The sequence below is a fragment of the Cololabis saira genome, chromosome 23 (assembly GCF_033807715.1).
Source record: "Cololabis saira isolate AMF1-May2022 chromosome 23, fColSai1.1, whole genome shotgun sequence".
In the NCBI taxonomy this organism is placed as follows: Eukaryota; Metazoa; Chordata; class Actinopteri; order Beloniformes; family Belonidae; genus Cololabis; species Cololabis saira.
Genome location: NC_084609.1, coordinates 11,981,598 through 12,005,868, shown reverse-complemented (window position 1 = coordinate 12,005,868; position 24,271 = coordinate 11,981,598). Strand labels below are relative to the sequence as shown.

At 42.0% G+C, this 24,271-nt stretch overlaps 1 protein-coding gene across 7 annotated transcripts in view; it reads right to left on the bottom strand.

The window, feature by feature from the left end:
- ppfia2 (PTPRF interacting protein alpha 2) overlaps positions 1–24,271 on the bottom strand; it is a 212,045-nt gene that overhangs the window by 60,358 nt on the left and 127,416 nt on the right. For all 7 annotated transcript variants that reach the window (XM_061714572.1, XM_061714573.1, XM_061714574.1 and 4 more), the window contains one exon: positions 2,439–2,540. In XM_061714572.1, the coding sequence (XP_061570556.1) occupies positions 2,439–2,540 (102 nt within the window). The remainder of the gene's footprint in view (positions 1–2,438; positions 2,541–24,271) is intronic.

The following is a 24,271-nucleotide window of genomic DNA, read 5'->3' as shown; positions in this document are numbered from 1 at the left end:
AGGCACAACTGCCTCCCTAATCCAAATCTAATCAGTAGAAAGAAGTCTAAGCCTCAAGGATCCGCGAGAGTCGGGGTGATATTTTTTTTTACTCTCTTTTCACTTGGAGCTGTATTCGGTTAGAGTCTCATTTCTTTCCCCGCAGGACGGTGGGGAGAAATCTTCGATGGGGAACACTGCGGCGGGGCGGAGGTGGTCAGGAACTCTGCAGGAGTTAGCAGCTACATCGGTAAACACCAAGGACCTGATTTACTAAAGGTTTGCATGTGTAAAAACCAAAGTGCCAGCTGATCTACTAACAGCGTGCAAAGAGGACTGCGTCTCTCAAATTCGCAAAATAGCACACGCAATCCATTTAGTACTTTTGCCCTGATGAATAATCAATATGGGGCGTAATTGGTCCATTTACCACGCGCAATGAGATTTACCAAGCCTGAAAGTAATTGCGCGTATTGTGATTGCGTCTGTATTTAATACGTTCGAAAGGAAGGTGCTAATCTGCTGCTGCTGTTATTGTGGCAAGGAGGCGACATCCAAAATCAAAGAATACGCAGAGAGAGAGTCTTTATTCTGCTGCATGCTAAGTTTTATTGGTGAAATAGGAAAATTAAGATGTGCAACTCTTCTAAAGGTGAGACATGCATTTAATTGACTTCATGGCGCCAGCCTTGGCGTTTATTATTACGCAAATGTGGAATGTTTGGGTCTGTCTAATTTCGTCAAATTAAATTTGGAGATTCACCGTTCACATTTTTATGTGTATGCGTTGTATGAGAGAGAGATGGAGAGGGAGGGAGAGGGAGAGACGTGGCCTGTACGTCGTTGTTTTTTGTTTTTTTGCAGTTTGGGTGCACAATACACTTGTGTGTGTATTAAAAAGAGATTTTGCAGTATGTTGTGTAATTGAAACTGGTTTGCTGTGATCGTTGATGGCAAACTCATATTAAGCATTTACATCGCTGGTTATTATGTGCCCCCCAATTAGATCTGTTCTGCCGCCGACTCCGTTTTAACCTCATCTTCCATTCTTTTTGTCTTACCAACTGCATTTATTCTATCGCAGATTTTCTCCCATATTGCGTTTCTTTTGGTAATGTTTAAATGTCTTTGCTGTAGTTCATGAATGTGTTTATTTGCCTCTTCCACTAATATTTGTAACTCCACCGCGTCAAATTTCATTTTGCGCTTGCGACTATATCCTGCTTTCCATCCAGACTCCATGGCGCAAAGTTTGCGCTCGCAAACCATAAGACGCGCAACACCTCATTTAAATACTGAGGTTTGCACCTGTTATCAATTGCGCACGCAATCTTAGTTGATCACCCGCAAAACACACAACAACAGCACGCGCAAACTTTTTCAGTGCACACGCAATTTAGTACTCTTTATTTAGGATCTTAGTAAATCGGGCCCCAAGTGTTGTCTCTGCTCTCGTCTGTCTGAGTCAACCGTCTCCGAGAGCTCCATCAGCAGCCATCAGGTCTGCCTGCATTCCTGCACACTCCACCAAATGAACGCTGCTGAATCAATCGGGGAAATGACTGTTTACTCTGAGGCTCTGTCTCCAGAAATAGAACAGACAGCCGTCTGATCCTGTTCAGGAAACATTATCATGCTCTGTGTATTGTTCTCCCTCTCACTAGTTTGGACCCCTTGAGTCGACCTGTTCGTGCCTGCTGTTCTGCACATAATACGATGCTTCTTCCAAAAACAGCATCACGGCTCACTTTCTCTCCTTCACGACAGTCCACCCTGCCTGTACACGCCTTCTGAAATTTAATTATGGACTGTAAAACCGTCTAAGCGACAAACTGGACTTAATTAAAGTTTGCATAGTAATTGCTCATTGGAGGATTTGAGGTGATAATAAAGTGAGAGCGTGAAAACGAATACGTCTACCGCCACAAAAAGAAAAAAGAAAAAGAGCCTTATCATCAGTCAACAGCAGAGTGTAGTGTGCACACAGGTCTTCGATTTTTCCCAAATCCAGCTAATCCACTACTGTTTTCCCCTGACTTCCAGAGTGTCTTTGAACTGGACACTGCGGGGCATCCTGTGCCATTTAGACTTAGTCTCATTGTTGAGCCGCCACCCATGCGAAACAAGTGGGCAAAAAGGATTTCGGGGCAGAATGCGGGGAGTTAATGAGGTATGTCTTGGTGTCGGAAATGAGCAGCGCGCATGGTCGCTCCGGTGCTCCAGCAGCCTTGCACGGGATGCTCTTTTATGGCCGTTTTCAACGGGGCATCCAAGCTCCCTTTGCCAGAGAGAACCTTAAAATCTGGGTTATGTTGTGAAATTGTGAAACAAAAAGTTAGATGTTGGCTATAAAACGGCAAAACAACAGCTGCGTTGGGTCCGCGTTGGTCAGGGCTTGGAGAAACAGAGTACGGCCGTTTAGTAAATGTTTGAAAGTTGTATGTGGAGGCGTTAATTACCCGGGTGTTATTCCTCTCGGCTTTGAGCTCCGAGATCTCCTCCTCCTTCTCCAGAAGCTGCTCCCTGCAGGCGTTCAGCTCCTTGGTCAGTGCAGCAAACTCCTGAACAACACCAGAGACAAAGGGAAAGGATGGGTCATCAACACACAATACCCCACAGCAGCCCCGAGGTGCAGTGATGCAATGCGACATAAAGCATGGTTGCATCACCGTATTTTTAATGGAAGCTGGCTGAACTATGAGAATCAAAGGAATTAAACCAAATTCTGGTTTATTTTTTTACATTAAAACACAGCTAGTGTCACTTTCAAAAGGGAGTAACAGTTAGGAATGGGCGATATTTTACCGTTCACGATAAACCGTCAGAAAAATTCCCCATGATAGGAATTTGTCATCTCACGGTAAAGACGATAAATTCCTGTTGATGATGTTTTTGTGTAAAGCTGATTTATGGTTCTGTGTTAAATCCACGCACAACGTACGTGAAGGAAGGAAGGAAGGAAGGAAGGAAGGAAGGAAGGAAGGAAGGAAGGAAGGAAGGAAGGAAGGAAGGAAGGAAGGAAGGATGGATGGATGGATGGATGGATGGATGGATGGATGGATGGATGGATGGATGGATGGATGGATGGATGGATGGATGGATGGATGGAAGGGAGAAAAGAGGAAGGGAAGAAGGATGGACAGAGCAGGAGGAAGGAAGGAAGGGAGGAAGGGAAAAAAGAAAGGAAGGGAGGAAAGAAGGAAGGAGGAGAAAAAAGAATGAAGGAAGGAAAGGAGAAAACAAGGAAAGGATCTACGAGGGGAGAAAGGAAGGAAAGAAGGGAGGAAAGAAGGAAGGAAGAGAAAAAAGAAGGAAGGAAGGAAGGAAGGAAGGGAGAAAAGAGGAAAGGAAGAAGGAAGGAGAGAGCAGGAGGAAGGAAGGAAGGAAGGAAGGAAGGAAGGAAGGAAGGAAGGAAGGAAGGAAGGAAATGAGCTTGAAAGAAAGAAAGAAAGAAAGAAAGAAAGAAAGAAAGAAAGAAAGAAAGAAAGAAAGAAAGAAAGAAAGAAAGAAAGAAAGAAAGAAAGAAAGAAAGAAAGAAAGAAAGAAAGAAAGAAAGAAAGAAAGAAAGAACGATACATTTTCATTGATGACGTTTAGTAGCATTTAGTATCTTTTAGAGCAGCGATTTGGCTCCAAAGACTGAATGTGGTGATAGATTTATAGTTGAAAAGGTGGAGTTGAATTGGTATTTTTTTATCATTATCGGGATAAATGCCAGAAATTATCGTGATACATTTTTTAGTCCATACCGCCCATCCCTAGTAACAGTATTTGAAAAGTTGCACATCTGACTCTCACTGACTGGGACATAAACAACTACAGAAAGTGGAGATTTAGGGGTGTCACTTGGCGAGACTTCCAGCCTTTGTCAAACTGCTGGCCAGTTTTTCTGGGTGGAAATGAAGTGTTTCAGAATAAATAAAACATCGGCTCCATCAGAAAGCTCAGGGTTGTGTCTATCTGGCACACAAAAAACATGACCCGTATCAGAATCTGACAACACTGGTTCACATCCCATCAGCCGAGACTCCTGGGACAATCCTCCCATCGTGAACTGGTCCTGCCCTGCTTTCTTCTCCGTTCATAGTAAGTTGATCATCAAAAATGTAAAAGGTATGCCGGGTAAACAACCCCCCGCCCTCTCGAAAAACAAAAACAACAACATATGGAGTGGAACATAAGGAATCACGTCTTACGGCGTGTGATGCTGCGCAGACAGAGTATAAAAACCATAAAACCTGGGACAGATGTGAACATCTGGGCTGTACAGATTCAGGGAGTGTCAGGTCAGCAGGAAGGAGGCTTTCACATCACATCCTTAGTTTTTTTTTTTTTTAGTTTAGTTTAGTTTATTTTCGGTCATGACACAAAAAAAAAAGAAATAAAAAAACCAAGAATAAAACTGACAAGAAAACGTTCAACTGTTCAAAGAAAACATTACAAAAAAGTTTCCAGTATACAAATAAACAAATAACATCTAGACCGAAAAATCCTTCACTATTTTTCTGAAATTAATATCAGAAAAACTAAAATCACCTAAATAAATGATTAATCTCCAAACTCATGATCACACAACAGATGAATTAATATCATATAGTCAATAATGTTATTAATTACAGGTTTTGTGTTATCTAGAGGTCGACAAAATAAAATGTCTACATGCTGCTTGTAAAACGATGAATAATGAATTATATTTTCGGAAGCTGTCAGCTGACGAGTGATCGATCTATCCGAGTAAAAGTTGTAATCCAGAATCTGTACACCATCTGTCCTCCAGGAGCCACAGACAGGTACTCTGTGTTTCAGTGGACTCCGGGGAGCCCAGCACCGCGCCTCACATTGACAGAAACGCAGCAAATCCTTACAGAGGTGCAAATCTAACCTCACAATGACGCACAGAAATATCAGACACAGTAAGAGTCAGGTGCCTCTGTCATTGAAAGATGTGGTTATCTGGGTCTAGGTGACGGCCGGACTGTCAGGAGAGGAAGATCTGAAGTTCACTGCTCCAAATGATGAATGATGGGGGTTAATACTGCACACTGAGATTGAAACACCCGTATTCACATGATGCAGTAAGAAAAGAAGAAAAAAAAAACTTGAAAAACAACGGCAAAATGAAATTGTGTTAAACATCATCATACTTGACACTGTTTCAACCATCCATCCATCCATCCTTCCATCCATCCATCCATCCATCCATCCATCCATCCATCCATCCATCCATCCATCCATCCATCCATCCATCCATCCATCCATCCATCAACTTGTTCATATCCCGGTTCAGGTCACAGGGTCAGCAGAGGCCCAAACCTCCCTCTCCCCAGCCTCCTTTTCCTGATTCCTTGGGAGGATGCCAAGGCATTTTCTGGCAAGCTGAGATATCATCTCTCCATGATGTCCTGGGTGTCCCTCTGACCTGCTCCTGGTAAGACATATCCAATACACCTTTCCCAGGGAGGCACGCAGGATCTCAACTAGATGCCTGAAGCACCTCAATTATCCACTAATGCCACCCCTCCTAGATGACCAATTGTTTTCCCCCATGTCCTAGAAAAAGCCCAGCCACCATGCTGAGGTAATGCAGTTTTTGGTGACTATCCACAGTTTACGACCTTACCTGAGGGAAAGCTGCACTACTGCACTGATCCACCTGTTGAGATCCCAGTCAATCGTCCCTTCACTCATGGAGACCCCATGGACCCCAGGATACTTAAATTTCTCAACATGCTGCAATTGCTCATAGTGTGAAGAGGTCATCCAACTCTTTTCAGACTGTGAACCATGGTCTCCGATTTGGAGGTACTGAAACACTTGAGCCACTCCCAGCTTGGAGCCACAGGGCCATATCATCTGCAAAAACAGATATAATATTCTGACATCACAGAAGTGGACCCTTACTGCCCTCAGGCCAAGAATTCCTGTCCATAAATGTGCACCCAAGTTCAACTTAATATTGGGAATGCAGACTAAACTCTGGCTCTGTAAAACCACAAAACACATGAGGAACAATTGTGAGGACCCCCAGCTCTCATTTGGGGTAACAACCTGCAACAGGGCCACAGGGCCAGGTACCATATGATTGGGTTGATATCAGAGGGCATGGGCCTCGGGATGGTGACCCTCGGTTTCTAAAAATGGCTCTTAATGATCTTTTTATTCATATAAACAATTCTGATTAAAAAGGGTTCGACACATCCTTTTGGCAAGTTGATTTAAATTCATATAATTGCACAAATGTCATTTTTCTATGCTGACTGTAATGGAAAACATAGGGGTAGATGTGTCGTAAACAACATTTCTTTACTTTCGGTCTGTCCGTACACAGTTAAGTCACAGCTTTCTTGCAGAATGCAACTTTAAACCACAGTCCAGCCTCTTGCTGCCCGTTAAACAGAAACACAATAGTTGGTACATAAAAATCAAGAAAACAAGAGTGGAGAGCTTAGTTCATGACTAGTTTATCTATGAAGGGAGCTAAGGTCAGCTAGGACTGAGCCGTTACCATAGCAACAGCAGATTGGTGGTGGTGTGGGGTGGTGTTGGCGTGGTAACCAAGCCATGTGAGGCGAACAAACCTTCAACATATACAGTAACAAAAGAAAAGCAGGAAAACCATTTCAGATTCTAACCTGCGTTTCTTTTTTAGCAACTTCAAATAATTTTCTTTTTCTTGTACCTGCAAATTTTTTAATTCTCTCAAGCTGCTATTCTATTTTGCTTCCTTCGTTTCCATCTAAGATGACCCACATTCCCGAAGCTGATCATCACTATTTCACACCACTGGAGACTATCGTGGGAATTACGTTTGAATGAAGCCAAAGTGTCGTTACAGACCACTTATTTGCATCTCTGCATTTTTCAAATTTGTAAATATGCTCTGCAGGTCAGGTACACAAAAAAAGTAGCTTAGAGGACATAAATCTCCCTCCCTCAGGTGTGCAGCTAATTACAGTCTCCTCCTATTAAGAAAAAAAAAAAAGCGAGGCCAAGTCACTCGCTAAGGGCAAGTTTCCTTAGCGTTGGTCGGACCCCAGAATCCCCTGCAGGGGCTCCAGCAACATCAGCTTCCTCGGCAGCAGACTGCAGCTCATCATCCTTCCTCTCAGAGCCAAGTTAAAGAAAAGACTGACCCCGGGGGCGGAGAAATGTTACCAAGACAGCTGGCTCCCAAAGGCAGTACTGTCAGGACTTTTGACAGATTATAGGCTCCACTGAAACAACGTTTCACAGTGTTTTGGCTTCTAGACACGACTACATTTCATGGCACTGCTAGTGTGAGCTCATTAAACAACACTATTATAAAGTTTTGCCACATAGTACACATACAAGACAGGATGAAATATGATCTAAAATCTCTGTCAAGTTTCTTTAACCACATAACAATCGGTAATGTTGTTATTTTTAAAGTATAACTCTGTTTTAATCAGCTCCACCTATCAGAGCGCGCTTGTTTACAATTCCACTTTACAAGCAGCATTGTACCGGCAACATCTGCGAGATAGAAACAGCAATATCACAGTAATGAATTCCGAATGAGGAGCAACATAACACATACGCTGGACCAGACTTGCTTACAGTATCTCTCAGAGACAATGAATTATTCAGAACACAGGAAAGGCAGAAAATGGAGGTTTATTTCCATTCACGGCTGTTTATTTTGATCCCTCTCTCGGCCCGGTGAATTTCTATTCCCAGGAAACGCTTCTTACATGAGCTACGCTTATAAATAACAAGAAAATGGGACGGTGGGGCGTAAGATAAACAAACGAGTCCACATCTCTGCGGCGGAGGTAAAGTTCTGCAGAGACACGGACGGAGACGGAGAGGCGGAATACAAATGAGAGGTGAAGCTGCACATGCTGGGGCTCGCGTGACAGAGGGGCCTTCGGTGCATCAGGGACTTTCACCCCTCATGTGGCTTTACAAGTCAGGGAGAGGTAGAGGGTATGCACACACGCACACACACACACACACACACACACACACACACACACACACACACACACACACACACACACACACTGTTGGAACCTTGGTGGAACTGAAGGAGTCACTAAGGCCGCGTTCAGACTGCAGGCAAATCTGATTCATATCTGATTCCTTCTCATATCCGATTTTCAGGGCTGACTGTCCACACTGTTTTTAGCAAGTGTCCATATCGGATCTGGCTCTGTTCAGACTGGGCCACATCATTGACTGATCTGACGGGTTGCCGTAGCAACGACGTCGGAGCGGAGGCATCACCCAGCGCGGGTATTGTGTGAAGTCATGTAATTGCGACATCAAAAACAATAACAATATGGAGCCAGCTCACATGCTGTTACATACCTGTAAAGCTGGGCATACACTGTGCAATATTTTAAATCGTTTGAGACTGCCCCATCTCATTCTAATCCTCCCGTCGGACCTCTGTGTATACTGGAACTCGAGGCTGGTTTTGGGGCAAAACGTGCGTCCTGCCCACCCGATCAAAGGTTATGGGGATCCTTTATTTTTTTATATATATAAAAAAATATATATATATCTGTACCGTTTCTGATTGGGTCGGGACTGCGCATCATTTTTAGACAACAAAGAACGCATACCGCAAAAGTTGTGTCTCAGCGGAGGGACCCGACGTCCCAGCAAAATGAGAAACAGAGAAAGGTGTTCAGAACAAAACCACCAGCAAACTAACAAACCAACCAACAAAGCTCAGAGTTAACAAAACAAACCAGCAATGAACAACTGGCAGCTGATGAGCTGACGGGCTGCAGGTTCAGGCTCACAGCGCGACTGAAGGCTGATTTATGGTTCCGCGTTACACCGACGCAGAGCCTACGGCGTAGGGTACGCGACGACCGTACGTGGAAATGCAGTCTTTTTTCTGCTATTAAAACATGATTTGTAATGTGAATTTGCAACACTTAAACTACAAATAATAGTTTTTGACGTGACATCAGAGATTGTACATGCTCTCTGTGAAAGGATGAGTAGCTCCACAACTGGAAATGGGCGGGTGGTTTGGAGCGTCTGGGACAGTCATATCCGATATGAGTGTTTGGAGCTGTTCAGACTGAGACGCATCTGCCCAAATGCGATATGGATCGGATATGAAACTACCTCCCGGAGGTGGTTTCCATCTGGTTTGCAAAAATCGGATATCATGCGGTTTGGGACTGTTCAGACTTCAAAAGAGTCATCCAGTTTCAATCTGGATGGGCTAAAAATCGGATATTTGCCTGCAGTCTGAACGCGGCCTAAGGAACTGATTCCTGGATGGATTCAACGCTGCCAAGTTGTGAGCAGCTGCAACATTTACAAACGGAAGCAAAACTGTGGCTTTCATGGATTTTTTTAAGTTCCTGAAGTATGAATGGTAGGATACTACAGATACAGTACACCAAAACCCTTTTCAACCATGATTTTGTAGTTTTGTCAATAGCATCTGGGTTTTAATGGGCGGGCCACACATTTGGCTCCACCCACCTAACCCACAAGCTGGCCCTCTTTTGAAATCGGTAGGCCTGTGTTGAAAAAAAATTGATTTTCCGATTCTAAATCGATTCTCATATTAATTCCTAAAAATCGATTCTTATGTCTAAAGATCGTTTTTTTTTTTTTTCTCCTCCGTCATTTTCACCTGGTGAACTTTAATCCCAGTAGTCGGACACACAGTTTGTCATGACACTTCTGAAAAATGCCAGGTGCTTCATGGCAATATGTGTGCGTGGTGACAGAATAAATTAGATAAGCTAAAATGATTTGTTTACTGCATGAACTGTTGCAATTTCTTTCTTTTTTGCACTTTAAATGGATATTGAAAGGCCTGTTTGAGTTATTTATTGCTTAGTTATTTCACAATTATTATTGTGAAATTATTATTTCACTAGTTATTTTACAGTCATATAATTCAGGCAACAGCTCAAAAAAACATTTTAAATAACACTAAGCCAAATCAATATCGAATCAGATCGAATCGAATCATGATAATCGATTCTGAATATTAAAGGAGCCGTCTGTAAGAAATGTCCAAAACTGGTACTGCAGTCACTTTCAAAATATTGTTGAGCGGCGTGTACCCTCCCCCTCCTCCCCCCGACCAGAGGTTGCCAGGTAGGCTGCAGAATGCAGCAGGAACGTAGGCTGCCATGGCTGCGATAATTAGAGCCGAGCTGGCAACCCGGATGCCGAAACAATACTGACTTGGTGATTGGGAGATAGGTGGAGGGTGGAGCTTCAGAAACAATACTGACTTGGTGATTGGGAGATAGGTGGAGGGTGGAGCTTCAGAAACAATACTGACTTGGTGATTGGGAGATAGGTGGAGGGTGGAGCTTCAGAAACAATACTGACTTGGTGATTGGGAGATAGGTGGAGGGTGGAGCTTCAGAAACAATACTGACTTGGTGATTGGGAGATAGGTGGAGGGTGGAGCTTCAGAAACAATACTGACTTGGTGATTGGGAGATAGGTGGAGGGTGGAGCTTCAGAAACAATACTGACTTGGTGATTGAGAGATAGGTGGAGGGTGGAGCTTCAGAAACAATACTGACTTGGTGATTGGGAGATAGGTGGAGGGTGGAGCTTCAGGCCAAAACAAAAAATGACAACATAAACATCAGTTGAGGGCTGCAACTCCTCTTTTTAAACTGGAATATCCTGGCTTGAGTGCTGTTGTCAGTGACATAAGTATTTGAAATGAACATGATTTTTAAATGTCTGTTGACATATCGGGGTCATTTTATGATTCGTTTTATTATTGCTCTTACATACAGCTCCTTTAATTCCTAAAAATCGATTCTTATGTCTAAAGATCAATTTTTTTTTCTTTTCTCCTCCATCATTTTCACCTGGTGAACTTTAATCCCAGTAGTCGGACACACAGTTTGTCAAGACACTTCTGAAAAATGCCAGGTGCTTCATGGCAATATGTGTGCGTGGTGACAGAATAAATTAGATAAGCTAAAATGATTTGTTTACTGCATGAACTGTTGCAATTTCTTTCTTTTTTGCACTTTAAATGGATATTGAAAGGCCTGTTTGAATTATTTTTTTTTTAGTTATTTCACAATAATTATTGTGAAATTATTATTTCACTAGTTTTTTTACAGTCATATAATTCAGGCAACAGCTCAAAAAAACATTTTAAATAACACTAAGTCAAATCAATATCGAATCGGATCGAATCGAATCATGATACTCGATTCTGAATATTAAGAATCGGAATCGAATCGATTCTTGACATTTGAATCGATACCCAGCCCTAGAAATGGGGGTTAAAGCCTCGTACTGCTACCTTCAAAAGGCCCACCTAATGCAACATGACTAAAAGTTGGATGCAGCTAATGTTGGAAAGGTGATTGATTCGGTCCTGATCCGGGTTTGTGATGTCACAGAACCCTGAGTGAGAAACTTGCAGATCTGTTATCTGTGACAGGTTTGTGTTTTATATATTTATCACAATTTTTATTGCCACTAATGACTCCAAACACCCGTCTAAATGGCCTCTAGCACAACAAATTGATTTCTTTTACACGTTCACTTTAATGTCCTCCAAGGCTCTTCAGGGCTACTCAAGGTCTCTTTATTTTATGGTCCATTCAAAAAAGCTGGAACGTATAAAACTGTGCTTCCATAGCCAAGGTTTTGCTCCGGGCCTCTCTCGAGCGCCGTTAGACTCGTGACCTGCCAGCCGGTGATCCCCCTCCGCCTTTCTCCTTCCCTTCTTCTCATTACCTGAGCAAACTGCCGAGCGCTGCAATATGTCAGGTAATGTCTGCGGCCGAGTATTAATGCTTGCAGGCCGAGTGAACTATAAATGAATGGGAGGACAAGGTTTCCTCCCTGAGTGGGCGACTGTCGGCCCAAATTACCGCAGCGGATGTGTTTCTCCTTCTTCTCTTTTAATAGGGGTGGGCCCTCTGGAGGAGAGTCTTGCTTGCAGGCTAAAAACAAACCCCACGCCAACCGCGGGTCGCTCTCGGGAGACGCCGAGCGGCGAGCGGCGTGATTGACAGCGTGCTGATTCACCGAGTGAAACCGCAGGGTGCACATCATCCGTGCAATGATGATGACACGCTATTTCCAGCAGAAATGATGGAGCAGAAATAGGTGTTGAGGAAACGGCAGCAGGCTCTGACAGCAAACTCCCAAATGGTTCATATGAATCAAATAAAGGAGTGTGAAGACTAACTTTAAGCTCTGTTTTAAAGAAGATATGAATTCCTGTGAGATTTAATCGATAGTAGCAATCTTCCAGACCTGTTCCTGGACTGAAAGAGTCAAAGAGTTAAGACTAATTGTAACAGCCTTCATGAAAAGAAGCTCTGAAAATATGAAGAGAGCTTTTTGTTAAATCCTCATGAGTCTGATTGGGACGACTAAAAGCACTCTGGGAAAATACCAGATAATGAGCAATAAGCACAAATGAGAGCATTCATTAAATATTTGTGCTCTTAAGTATTATAGGAGTGTCAGAAAGCTTCATTGCAGGCCTTTAACATTTAATGGGGTGGGATGATTACAGGCCGAGACCAAAGGGAGGACGGGACGCGGGGCGGTTATTAACAAATAATGAGACAAGCCCGGCGCGCTCAGGAACCTCCATTCTCCCACCGTTAACAAAAACCTTCACAGTGATAAAGCAGACATAAATGTCACTATTATCCGTACGTTCCATGAACGTTAAAATCACATAAACGATCCCGCGCAATGACCTCGTGAATTGTTGAAATGAGTGAAGACGAAAAGCAGCAGCAACACTGTTTTTCCGCGAGCGATGACAAATGCTCGTCTCTTTTCATCTCTCTCTTGAACTGGGCGGTACTGCAGATGGTAGTGACTGAGATCAAAGATTGGCTCTGACTTGTAATCAGCCAATACCAGTAATGGTGAATCCGATTAAAGGAGCATGAGGCAAGAATAAGAAATGAGACTCATTAGCGCCACGACGACCGTCGAGGTTCCTGCAGCCAACAGCGAAGCCGGCACGTGAGCACCGTTCAAATCAAGCTCTAAATATGACTTACAATGTTATCTTACCTGGTCAGTACGAAATGAGCCATGTCAGCATCTGTTTTCAGTCCCAATTCAAGTTGAAGCTGCCTCCATGACTCAAACGCGTATCCAATGTTTACTCGTGCGCCGCCGAGAACGTGCATGCAGCGCCATGTACGTCACATCCGCAGGACAGCGCGGGAAATTCCGGTCACAATTGCAGCACATTTTGCAGCACACAGCCTGTTCAAGGCAACGGAGAGATACGCTAGAGGGCTCATTCTTTTTGGTTTGGAACGCTTCATCTGACATTATTACTAGAAAACTTAAAACGTATACAAATTTTTTTCATAAATCCTGCCTCAATCCTGCCTCATGCTCCTTTAAGTCTTCGTATGGAAGTGAGACATTTGACTTTTGGTGAAAGTTAAAAAGTGTGCCGTACAAAAAACACCCGAAAGGTAAAAATAAGCCATGGATAAGCATCAGTTTAATAAAGGCTCAAACTTAAGCCAACACTTGAAAGAGCGTCAAGTTACTGAACATGTCCATCGCAGAGCTAAGACTGAAGCCGCCACCAGCTCTAGTTTAGTCCTGACTGAAACACGTGACTTTATTGAGTTAAAGACTTAACTTTAGCTATAAACATAAACATTTCAATAAGATATCGTGGAGAATGCAGGCAGACCATGTCACAGCGTCGTTGGTCTGCACCACAACTCCTCAAACTTCACTTTTATAAGCAGATACGGGGCATTTGGTGATACTTCAAGAAAGCTCATATTCAGGATCTTTATACCTGAACATCAACTAGGCCTGTGTTGAAAAAATTGATTTCCCAATTCTAAATCGATTCTCATATTAATTCCTAAAAATCGATTCATATGTCGATTTTTTTTTAATTTTTTGGGGGGTTTTATTTTTTTTAATTTTATTTTTTTTAATTTTATTTATTTATGTTTTTTTTTTTCATCATTACATTACAACTTTTGGTTATTTTTTTGTTTATCCCCAAAAAAGGAATGTTTTGTTGGACACGAGCATAACTGGTGCCATGTTTTTGCCTTTAAATATGTTTAAAGGTATGAAAACATTAAAGTGTTAGGTTATAACTGCATAAATTGTCTATATTTCATTACTTTATATACTGTCTTGGGGTTACATTTGCAAAAAATGCTAAAAACCAAATGCTCAAAAATTTAAAACCAAAATAGATCGAAAATGGAACAAATAAAAACGGAATGTGGGAAAAAATAAAACCGATTTTATCCGTCTCTGTTTGCTGCCCTGGATCTGTTTGGTAATTCTGACCCACGATGTTTCTGAAAGCAGTTCTATCAGCATTCTGGGAGCTGATTGGTCCTTACAGCATCATTAGCTGCCAATACTTTCTGTTTAATCTCAATATAATACTAGTAGTAATATTTTGCATAACTACAGTCATATAATTCATGCAACAGCTCAAAAAACTGTTTTAATAACACTAACCCAAATCAATATCGGAATTGAATCGAATCAGATCGAATCAAATCTTGATAATCGATTCTGAATCTTAAGAATCAAATCGATTCTTGACATTTGAATCGATCCCCAGCCATAACATCAACGACTGTAAAAGTGACATTTTTGTTTCACTGATATTTCTAATCCACTCTGGCGTAATAGTGAGCGACATTAAGACATTCTTCTGAAGCCATGGCTCACTTACAAACTTTTGCTGCAGATGAGTCCACCCTGGACCAGCCATCGGAACAGCCACAGCACAAGAGCACTGCTCGTTCTGCACAAAGACATGCAGGTGAGCCAGAGAACGGCTACACATGTCGCAGCAGCGTCCAGCCTTAACCACCGGGTCCTCCTAAGAGACGGTGCGCTTCTCTTTCATCTGTCTCACCGAGGATGTCCACCAACTGCGTCCACACGACCGCCTGTCATTTAGTCCCGAAGCACCTCCAGAAACAACGTGAGATCCTGAAAAGCCATTAATATTCCTCCATTATGGGCCCACTCATCCTTTTGTTCTCTAAAGAGAAACTGGCAGCCTGTAAAACCATCACGACTTCAAAGAGCATGCAGCGACGGGTTCGGCGTGGATGCAGAGAATCCCCGGGCTAGTGCAGAACATCAATAAATGTTATTTTATTATTTTTCCAACACAATGAGCAATGCATTATAAACCCAGAAACATTTAAATAATTCATCGCTAACCATTTACAAAGGAAAGCATAACCGAAGCCGTTTCTTGGTTACAGAATTCCTAGATGTTATTTAGCGAAGGAAGATGATGATTCTCTCCGGCATGGTGGCGGTGTTTGTGTAGGCAGACATGTGCGAGAGATGCGGTGTGATGGGGTGGAGGGGAGCGAAGCTGTGATTTACAACAACCTTTCCTTGGCGAGGTAAGAGGGGTCATCTGTGTGCTGCAAAGGCCCCTTGAGGCCATATCGTCAATCTGCGAGCGAAAATCACAACCTGACAATTTACTGCCATCCAAGTGCCCAATAACTAATTGTGATCCCTGTGAACCCCCGAGAGAGCAACATCAACTCCAACTGCAGCAACGGAGAGTTAAATAGCCGAAAAAAAAAGCACCTCTTCACAATCTTCTCAATTAAAATTAAAAGAAGACTTTTGAAAATGATCTGGTTCTGAAAACGACTTCAGTCATTTAATATAAATGCAGATTTCAGCCACGAGAGACACCAGTTAAACTACTTTCAACTGTTTTAATCACAACAAAGTGACATCACAAATGACTTCTAGTTCTAGCTCTGCCTTCTGATTGGCTTATCTGAGAAAATTAAGTCTATATTTGAAAAGAAGACTTGAGTGAAAGAAAATACTTTTCTTAGACCTGCGTCCGTCTCCTGCCAGTTTTAACACCACCGATCCAAGAGCCAATGATTGAAGGTAGGGCTGGGCGATATATCGAGATTTTAATATATATCGATATATTTTCAAACGTGATATGGTACGAGACAATATCGTTTATATCGATTATTAAAAAAAAAAAAAAAAGTTTTTTTTTTTTTTTACGATTTTGATATAGCTTATTTTGTGAAAAATTGACTTGATTGTTTTATTTGAGATTTGCACAAATGTTTTGTCATTTGCACAACTGTCAACCTCAGTGGAAAAGTCTGCCTGTTACTGTCTACTGTCATTGTATTAATTGCACAGGGTATTTTAATTTAATTGTTATGCAGGAAAGGGATATTTGTTTTATTTTATTCAAGAAGCATTTTTATTCTATATATGCATGCAGTTTATTTTTATTTCATTTGTTTTATACATTTTGATATTGTGCAGACCTCTGTTAATAAAGGAACCTGTGTGACATTTGGCACGAGGCTTTGTATTAAAACTGAGTGTTTTTTTAAGGGTTTGCCTCAGAAAAAAATGAAGCTAACAGAGATGCTATGCTATAATGCTTTGAGGGAAACCCCAATTATGGCACAGAAAAAATATCGATATATATCGAGTATCGCCATTTAGCTAGAAAATATTGAGATATGACTTTTGGTCCATATCGCCCAGCCCTAATTGAAGGTCAAAAAACATTTGATATTCGTTGCGGCACGGCGATATAACAGGAAGGAAAACAGTGTGCAACAATGTGTGTGAATCGCCTGCTTGATTCCTCCAAACCAGAGTTGTCCAAGGTTCCTGTTCAGAAGACTCAGTGTCCCAGCAGCACAGGAGTACTTACACAGAACCGTAGTAATGACCGGCCATAGATAATATTATAGGATATAATGTCCCGGTCTGTCACAGGCAGGACAGCAATAACTTCAGATCCGTACCGATTACTGTACTTTTCCAACTTTTTTTTGACACAAGTTGCTTTCATCAAATTCAAAATGAGCTAATGTTTGCAGTGAAATGGTAAACTGTCTCAGTTTCAACATCTAATATGTTGTTTATGTCCTATTTGGAATTTAAAAAAACACGGGTTTATGAGCTTTGCAGATCACTGCATCTGTTTTCATTGACGATGTTAAAAAAAAACAAGAAAAAAAAAGCACATAGATGGAAATTCTTTGTAGAAACTAGTCGAGGTTGAAAATGTTCAATACGAGGGCAGACGGTTTAGCATTTAAGTCTGCCATTGCAAGAAAACACATGGAACTAAGTAATGCTGCTAATCAAATTCATAGACGCATACGTCTTAACTTCTATACAACAAATAAATCCCACTCCTGTCGGAGACACTGAGTACACAACACTCCTAGATCCATCACCACTTCATAGAAACCAAAGGATTGATGGAACAAGGGTGGTGATAGTCCTCATTTTTCAGTCGAACAAATGTTTCCGTCTCCTTTGTTTCATCTCAAAACAAATAAAATCTGTTCCACTAAAACACCTAGTTAGGGGGGAAATACTGAATTCAAACTGTCAGACATGTGTTGTGTCGAGGATATGCAAGCTTATCTTCCGCATACAAAATGAGAATGGATGTGTGTGTGTGTGTGTGTGTGTGTGTGTGTGTGTGTGTGTGTGTGTGTCACTATGCGTGTCATGTCATCTCTATTTGGGGAGGTGATGTATGGTGTCACGTTGTACAGTAATAAATTGATGCCACTGCAGTACACGCTGCTGCAGTGGCCGTGTTACAAAGGTCAGGGAGGGGGGGGGGGGCTGTTTTATTATCCAGTGAGAAGGCATTCTGTTTTCCACATGTAATATCCCGTCACGCTCTTCTCATCCGGTCCCACTCACACCAGGCAGGCGTTCACGCGCCGAAGCTGCATATCTCCGAAACACAAACAAGCACCGCCTGAAATGTCAGAGCATCCATCATTTACAGCACATGGAGAGAAAAGGCTCAAAATGCACCCCCTCTCTCTCTCTATTTTTTTTCCCGGGGACACAAAAAGCAGCAGCAGACTGAGAGACGATCGCCAGGGCGACAACTGCGTCCTTTTAGGATTAGCATCTTGTGCAGGGGTGCTCAAACCAGTGATTATTTTGATGACCAAAACAAGCATCTGAGTCTCGCAGGCTGTTTTTATGTGTTAATTATGCTTTTATTAACATGCCCTAAGCACAGGCACTCGGCTGTAAGATTATTTTCCTTTTGCGGAAGCTGAAACATCCCTGAAAACTGATGTGTCACAAGAGGTAAACAGTCTATTAGAACCCGTTGATAACCGGAAGAAAAATGATCCCAGCCCTTACACAGCCCTGCTCTCGCCATAGGATGAATTTTAGCCCCGTACCTCATCGCATTTCCATTTCTATTGTTTTCTGTAAAGTATTTAAAGTGATGCCTCTCCTTTCTAAGTGGTTCTTTCTCTGAACTGCATACGTGATTGAAGCTGTGTTTGAAATGTCCACTGGTTCAGTTTAACCGTCACTCTTCATTTAAAGTAGTATTCCTCCAGACAACTTATACAGGGTTCGTTCCAGCGCCTGCAGCTTGTTATCGTGATTTTATTAATTGCTGGGAAAACAAAAGAGCAGTAAACTCTGCTGTGACTGTTCTCTAGTGTCACGCCTGCTGCCAAGCGTTACTCGAGCAAGAAACTTTTTGTAGATCCTGTGCCAGTTTGCAAACATTAATGTGGACTAACAAAACCAGAGGGTACTATATGCTGAAGTAGTTCCCTGCTCCCAGGCTTATATTATAAGACCATTACCGGAAAACTACCGGCATGTGCAGGAGGGAAGCTATCAGAAGAGCAAAGGTGTGGGGAGCACGAATAGTTGCATTTTTTTTTAGGGGGAATTTGAACTTATACTGATGACACTGAAGATTTTAATTTACTTACAGCTGCAGAGTCTGGTTTTGCAGCTGGATACTGTAAAACGGAAAAGAGCTACAGGTGTGGGCAAGCCAGTATTGCAGAGTTCATGTCATTCTTGAGGAGAGGGGTTACATTCGTCACATAACACACAGCGAACTTGCACCGTCTGACAGTCTCAGGTAGATTCGGTCTCTGGTTTTTGCAGAAAACAGGGGTTGCACGACCAAACCATCATACACATCACAATTAGTGGCCCCTCAACATGTATGAGGCAGACGGTCATTGGTGGACGTGGCTTTTCATGAACGTAAATGAGAACATTGTGACTGCACCTTGAGACCTGACGGAGTATTTTTTACCACATTAAAACAGGGTATAATGCAATTTTTGCTATTATATGGCATTTGATTGTTCACTGTTGTGACGAGGACACCTCGGATTGGACGCTGTGTTACGGGACACGGTATGTGAGGCTGTGGGGTAGGAATGGGCGATATTTTACCGTTCACGATATACCGTCAAAAAAAATTCCCCACGGTAAGAATTTGTCATCATTCGTCAATTTGTATATGCAGAGTCTGCAAAGTGAGTGCAAAGGATGGCAATACTGTTTCTTTATTTATAAGGTTGTATGTTTTTCTACTTTGTGATTTTATAAGCTAATAAAACTTGAAGGACAATGGTACTTTTGCTGTTTGCACTGTTATCCCACTGTTTAAGCCATACAGTTTGAATAAATGTTGAATCTGTTCTTACATTTCAAACTTGTTTCATTTGAGTCATTACAGTTTTGCAGTACAGGTGTACTAATTTAATTGGTTTTTATTAATTCAATTTAATTGGTGTAGTTTAGTAGCATTTAGTATTATTTTAGAGCAGTGTTTTGGGGGCTCCAAAGACTGAATGTGGTGATAGATTTATAGTTACAAAGGTGGAGTTGAATTGGTATTTTTTTTATCGTCATTTTTATCGTTATCGGGATAAATGCCAGAAATTATCGTGATACATTTTTTAGTCCATACCGCCTATCCTTACTGTGGGGCAGATTTTTCCCAAAGTAGTAAACCATCTGCATACCGAAGACAAAAATTTGGCAAAATGAGTATGTGCAGGTCTGGCTCACCAAAGGTCTCACTAAATATGGATGTTACAGAACCAATTTTTAAATAATTTCAACTATATTTCTACCATAACTTATTCAACAGTGAAAAAGAGCAATAACTGTTTGGCTTTAAAGACTAATCGATAAACAAGCTATGTTCTTCAAATCCTTGCAAGAGAAACACACTTCACCTGTAACGCTAGGAAATGGAAATATGGAGCTTAAAAGACTTGAGCAAAATGAGTAAATAAAAGTCCAGCCGTCAGATAAGAACAGCAATTTCAGCCGGGCCGATAGTCGGCTTGCTGGTGCTGGTGAATCGTCACGTTTGGGGAAACTCATCAGGCAAGTGGAGGGATTTGCAAAGATTACACCAGACAGAGAGGGCGGGCTTAGGAGTCTTGATGAGTCAGTCTTTAACAGCCATGATCATAAAAGCACGCTTCTGCGCATCCAAGGGGCTCAGTGTCACATCAGCGAGGTTTAAGGCTCACCGATATGAATCGGATTAGTAAGATTAGACAAAAAAGGAAAACAAAAAGGTACATCTCAAGAGGTGCAGCAAGAAGCTGTTTCGATCATAAGGAGGCTCTATGCGGGCTTTACTTTGACCTCATGTCATCTCAGTGTTTCGGCCTGGACGTTCAGTACCAGTGATGTCAAAAAAGATTGATTTGTACCCTCTTGTCTTGACCAATTGACATTTATTCTCAATTTTTCTTTTACTTTGTGTTGCGTTTTGTTTAAAATGGAGGCTGCAATGACGCCTCTAATCCCCACAGAGGGAATTCTGAGCCCACTGACCTGAAATGTATCTCCGTTTATTACAGATCCTTGAAGGAATGCGCCCTGAATGGCGAGGATTAAGAGGAACAAAATCCTTCACGATACGATGGAGGAGGAAAAAAAAAACAAAAAACTGCACGGAACAGCGCCCAAGAGGACGACATAACACACAGGCGGGAAATGAGTGCAAAGTTTTAATGACCGGTTCTTATATAGCTCTCCGGGGGGTGCGTGTTTTGTATATTATACATGTTAATACACCACCATTAACATTTACTGCTGTTTGATGAGACCAGAGAGGTGATCATATCATTTCTGATGCATGATTATAGTGATGCATAAAAACATCGTGCGCCATGTAGGCTCGGCGTTTATTAATCTTTCGACCCCTCGTCAAATGGTTTGTAAATATTGAACGACATGAATTTGACCGGGGGCTTTCGTTTTAAAGCGATGGAATAAACAGTGAGAGATTGTGGTTTGCACTAGAAAATGCCTTAAAACTGAAGAGACAGCTGACACCAATCGAAACAAACTAAGAAAAGAAAGATTATTAGCACATCCCTCTATTTCTAACACGGATGGATCCGTGATGGGTAACCTCACCTGAACTGCTCACTCCAGGTCCTGAAACATCATTTCTACTTGACTTCAATTCCTGGAATAGTTCAGAAGTTGATGTTTAATCAATAGCGGTATCCATCTTGGCCCAGATAAAACAACAAACCCCCGAACCATCACACTTCCCAAATGAGAAAACACTTCTACTGAAAACAGTGTTTGTTTTGCCCTTTCCTCAAACTTTAATACTCCTAGAAATCCCTGACGGTGGATCATTTTCATCAATTAATCTATCATATATATATATATATATATATATATATATATATATATACACACATACACAGTACAGACCAAAAGTTCGGACACACCTTCTCATTCAAACAGATGGGGAAGTGTGTCCAAACTTTTGGTCTGTACTGTATGTCACTACATCATCTTGTTTTCCAAAAGCACTTATGTTTTAGATCATATTGCTCAAGAATCATATACAATTTTAATACTTGGTGACTGCCGTATTTTCGGAATTTAAGTCACTTTTTTTCATAGTTTGGCTGGTCCTGCGACTTATACTCAGGTGAGACTTATTTATATAAAAATATATAATTTCACATGTTCTTAAAGGAGCTTGAGGCTCCTTTTAAGAAATGAGACTCTCTAGCGCCACCCTTCACCACGACGGCCGTTGGGGGTACTGTGACGTCACATCCACAGCCCAGCGCGGGAAATTCGGGACCGAATTGCAGCACATTTTGCAGCACACAGCCTGTTCAAGGCAAAGGAGAGATACACTAGAGGGCTCGTTCTTTTGGGTTTGGAACGCTTCATCTGACATTATTACTAGAAAACTTAAAATGTATACAGATTTTTTTCATAAATCTTGCCACAATCCGGCCTCAAGCTCCTTTAAATGTTCATACACACTCAACGACAACATGACCTACAGCCATGAGGGCAGTCTAGGCTTGTGACCGGTATGTGCTACTCCTGTAGCACTGAAAATTAGGTTATTTAATTTGGCTATTAACTTAAATACAACTGAGAAACTTGCTTACCGATAACTTGCGTGTTGGCTTGTCATGTTAATTGTGACTATTCAGCCTCCATGGTAGTTGTTTATGCTACGCGTAGCCGAATAATCGTTGATGTGTCACGAAATAAATTTCTCCCAAAAATGTGATTTATAGTCCAATGTGACTTATATATGTTTTTTTTTCTTCTTTATGATGCATTTTTGCAACTTATACACCGGAACGACTTATAGTCCGAAAAATACAGTATTTCAAATAAAAAGTGACCTCTGAATGTTGCCTCCTCTCATCCAATCATGGCTGGGACAGACTCCTTCCCTTCATGACTAAGCACAGGATAACGAGGATATTCAAAATGATAAACACTTTAAATGACTTCAAATTAATGTTAACGGGTGCATAATGCAAAAGAAAAAAAACCTATTAGTCTGGGCTTAAGAGCATTTAGTTTGATGTGTGAAGTGACTACGAACGATGGGTCGATCCAGGTCCAAAGTCGTCGTCCAGCGAGCCAGTCAGACCACGGTGACGTCACAGACCCAGACCACAGTTCATGTTTATCCAGCTTACACATTTCTACTGACACCCAACTTCCCATCTTGCTGTATTTGCAGGGGGAAAATTTTTTTTGCCAGCTACAGTTTTTCAAAAAGCGTTGTTTCAAGAAAATTAGAAGACTCTTAGCATTTTTCACAGGTTTTAAGAGTTCTTGTCGAGGCCATTTTTCTTACCCCATTGTTAAAGATATTGGCCCGGTTTCCCAGATCAGTTAAGAAGTTCTTAACAGCGAAAGACTTCTTTCACAGGCTCCTTAAGATGGTTTGAAAGAAGTCTTTCGCTGTTAAGAACTACTTAACTGATCTGGGAAACCGGGCCATTTCTGCTTAAAATAAGACCATTTTGATTAGATCTATGAATATCAGGGTTATTTCTAGAGGTTTTTTTTGCCGTGTATTTCAACATGCACACTCGTGTAGCTGCTGACTCCTCCCCCTAAAACCAGCTGACAGATGAGTAAAAATATGGTTTAAAACAAAACTGATGGATGGGGCTTTAAAGTGCGTTGCCGTAATTTCATGAAGGCCTGAAAGAAATTGAGTTTTGAAATCTCTAATTGAGATAAACCAATGCTGACCTGACAGAAGTCTGAGAGGATGGATGAGAGATGCTCAGAAGCCACAGAGGGCGGGAAGTTCCTGGAAGGTCATCATTCAAACCATCTGACACAAAACTTCAGCCCTTTTTTTCAGTTTTTCCTGTCATCACCCGTCATCTGTGCCGCTTTTGTCCGGGCAGCGTTATCGCCCTCCTGCAGTCCTCTCCCCCTGCATCGTCTTAAAGACAGATTTCTGTGTGAATTAAATGGACTCAAATGAAAATCACAGCCCGGGACGTGAGGGGAGATGCTATCCGGGGGAGCCCCCGTGCGCTCTGGGTGAGGTGCGGTCTGGCTGAGGCTGATTCAAAAACAGACTCGGAGGGGAGACATTCATATCATCACGAGCCCCGCCTGACACTTCTGAATCATCGACATTGTAACAGCAGCATTTGCTTATAAAGGTCAAAGCACTCATGCTAACAAGGTTTTGTCATGCAACTCCTCTTATAAACCCTCCACCACACACGCAAAAACACTTAAATGTATATTAAAACCCATCTTTATTTGAACCAACGGTATGTTTATGTTGATGGGAGGTGAAGATGAGAATGGAGGGCATGTGCCCCCCCTCTTCTGCCTCCAGCTGAACAGCGAAAGCCAAATGGCCTGTGGCAGTGTTCAGGATGAATTACCGCTGAAAGCCTGGTGCTGTGAATCTCTGGCATTTTACTAAAGGTCTGTAGCACGAAGGCGAGCACCTGAGAGTCACTCCGCATTCGTGAAACTGCAGTCAAGAGCGTGCATGTCGATCCAAACAATTATTTCCCCTTGCATATGAATTAACCGCTGCTCTGTCCACTTAAAGTTCACACAGTGGGATGTTTATCGGGTGGCCAGACGGTTCCCCCGCTCGTTTTAGAGGGAAAGCACCCGGGGCAGAAATCAGAAAAAGCAGAATGGGTTGACTATGAGCTCAGTCAAG